The sequence below is a fragment of the Aplysia californica genome, unplaced genomic scaffold (assembly GCF_000002075.1).
Source record: "Aplysia californica isolate F4 #8 unplaced genomic scaffold, AplCal3.0 scaffold00073, whole genome shotgun sequence".
Taxonomy (NCBI): Eukaryota; Metazoa; Mollusca; class Gastropoda; order Aplysiida; family Aplysiidae; genus Aplysia; species Aplysia californica.
The window spans coordinates 959978-961053 of record NW_004797343.1 but is presented as its reverse complement, the minus strand read 5'-3'; the positions used below and the strand labels follow the sequence as shown (position 1 = coordinate 961053).

Sequence of the window (1076 nt, the reverse complement as noted above, 5' to 3'; positions counted from 1 at the left end):
GAGAGAGAGAGAGAGAGAGAGAGAAACACAGACAAAGAGAGAGTCAGACACACACACACACACACACACACACACACACACAGGGTCACACACCACACCCAATAATTGGTGATTGGTGAGCGGTGATATTTATTAGTGATGTGCTGTGATATTTAGCGATATGCGGTGATATTTAGTGATATGCGGTGATATTTAGTGACATGTGGTGATATTAAGCGACATGTGGTGATATTAATATTAAGCGATGTGCGGTGATATTTAGAGATTTTCAGTGATATGCGGTGATATTTAGTGATATGCGGTAATTATACCTTCCCCACAGGAGGGGGCAAAGGAGGTGAGGGGGGGGGGAGAAAGAGGAGACGAAAGCAGACGACAGAACATTGCTAGAACGCAGGAAAGGAGGTGAAAGGAGACAATTTTAGAGGAGAAAAATTTTCGGTCGCTAAGCGGAATCGAACCCGGGAACTTTGAATGAGAGGCCAACACCTTAATCTCTAGGCCACGAGGGCCCCCACTTACAAGTCTGTGGATGCATGCCAAATTATGAAAAAGTTTAAATCAACTTTGTAAACATAATGGAAGTTAATCAAAAACGTATTAGTAAAAGCTTTAGCCAAGACATACATAAACACGTTTTATCAACTCCCTCTTCCAACAGCCAGTGATGTGAAGCTGATACCGTAACGATGTCATAAGTACAATCGAAACTGCCCAGGACGGCCATCTATTGTTGAAGAGAAAAGTGGGTGTTCAGTGAACGTTTTGGAAAATGTCATTTAATGTTAACGATATGAAAATAAATCTCAAAGAAGAAGTAGGACGTGGTTGTTTAAATGTGTGGTTGTCTTGGGCAGGTGGTCCTCAGAAAAGCTCGACTGTGGCTATATACTATCACTACAATATTAGCAAAAAATCCATCCAGATTTATATAATCGTGTATTTGGCATATTATCTGTGTATCTTCGTTTCTGTGTATTTTTATCTTCATGTACCAAACGTGTATTGAAGCGCTTATGTATGTATCTGAACGTCAATGTATCTCAATCTCTCTCTCTCTCTCTCTCTCTCTCTCT

The 1076-nt window shown here is 40.7% G+C and overlaps 1 protein-coding gene across 1 annotated transcript in view; it reads left to right on the top strand.

Moving 5' to 3' along the window:
• The window catches only part of LOC101846414 (WSC domain-containing protein ARB_07867), a gene marked incomplete in the record, with an annotated part of 14911 nt that extends 13890 nt beyond the window's left edge, over positions 1–1021 (top strand). The window contains 1 exon segment of the mRNA XM_035968666.1: positions 662–1021. Within this exon segment, the coding sequence (XP_035824559.1) occupies positions 662–687 (26 nt within the window).
• Positions 1022–1076: the final 55 nt, after the last annotated feature.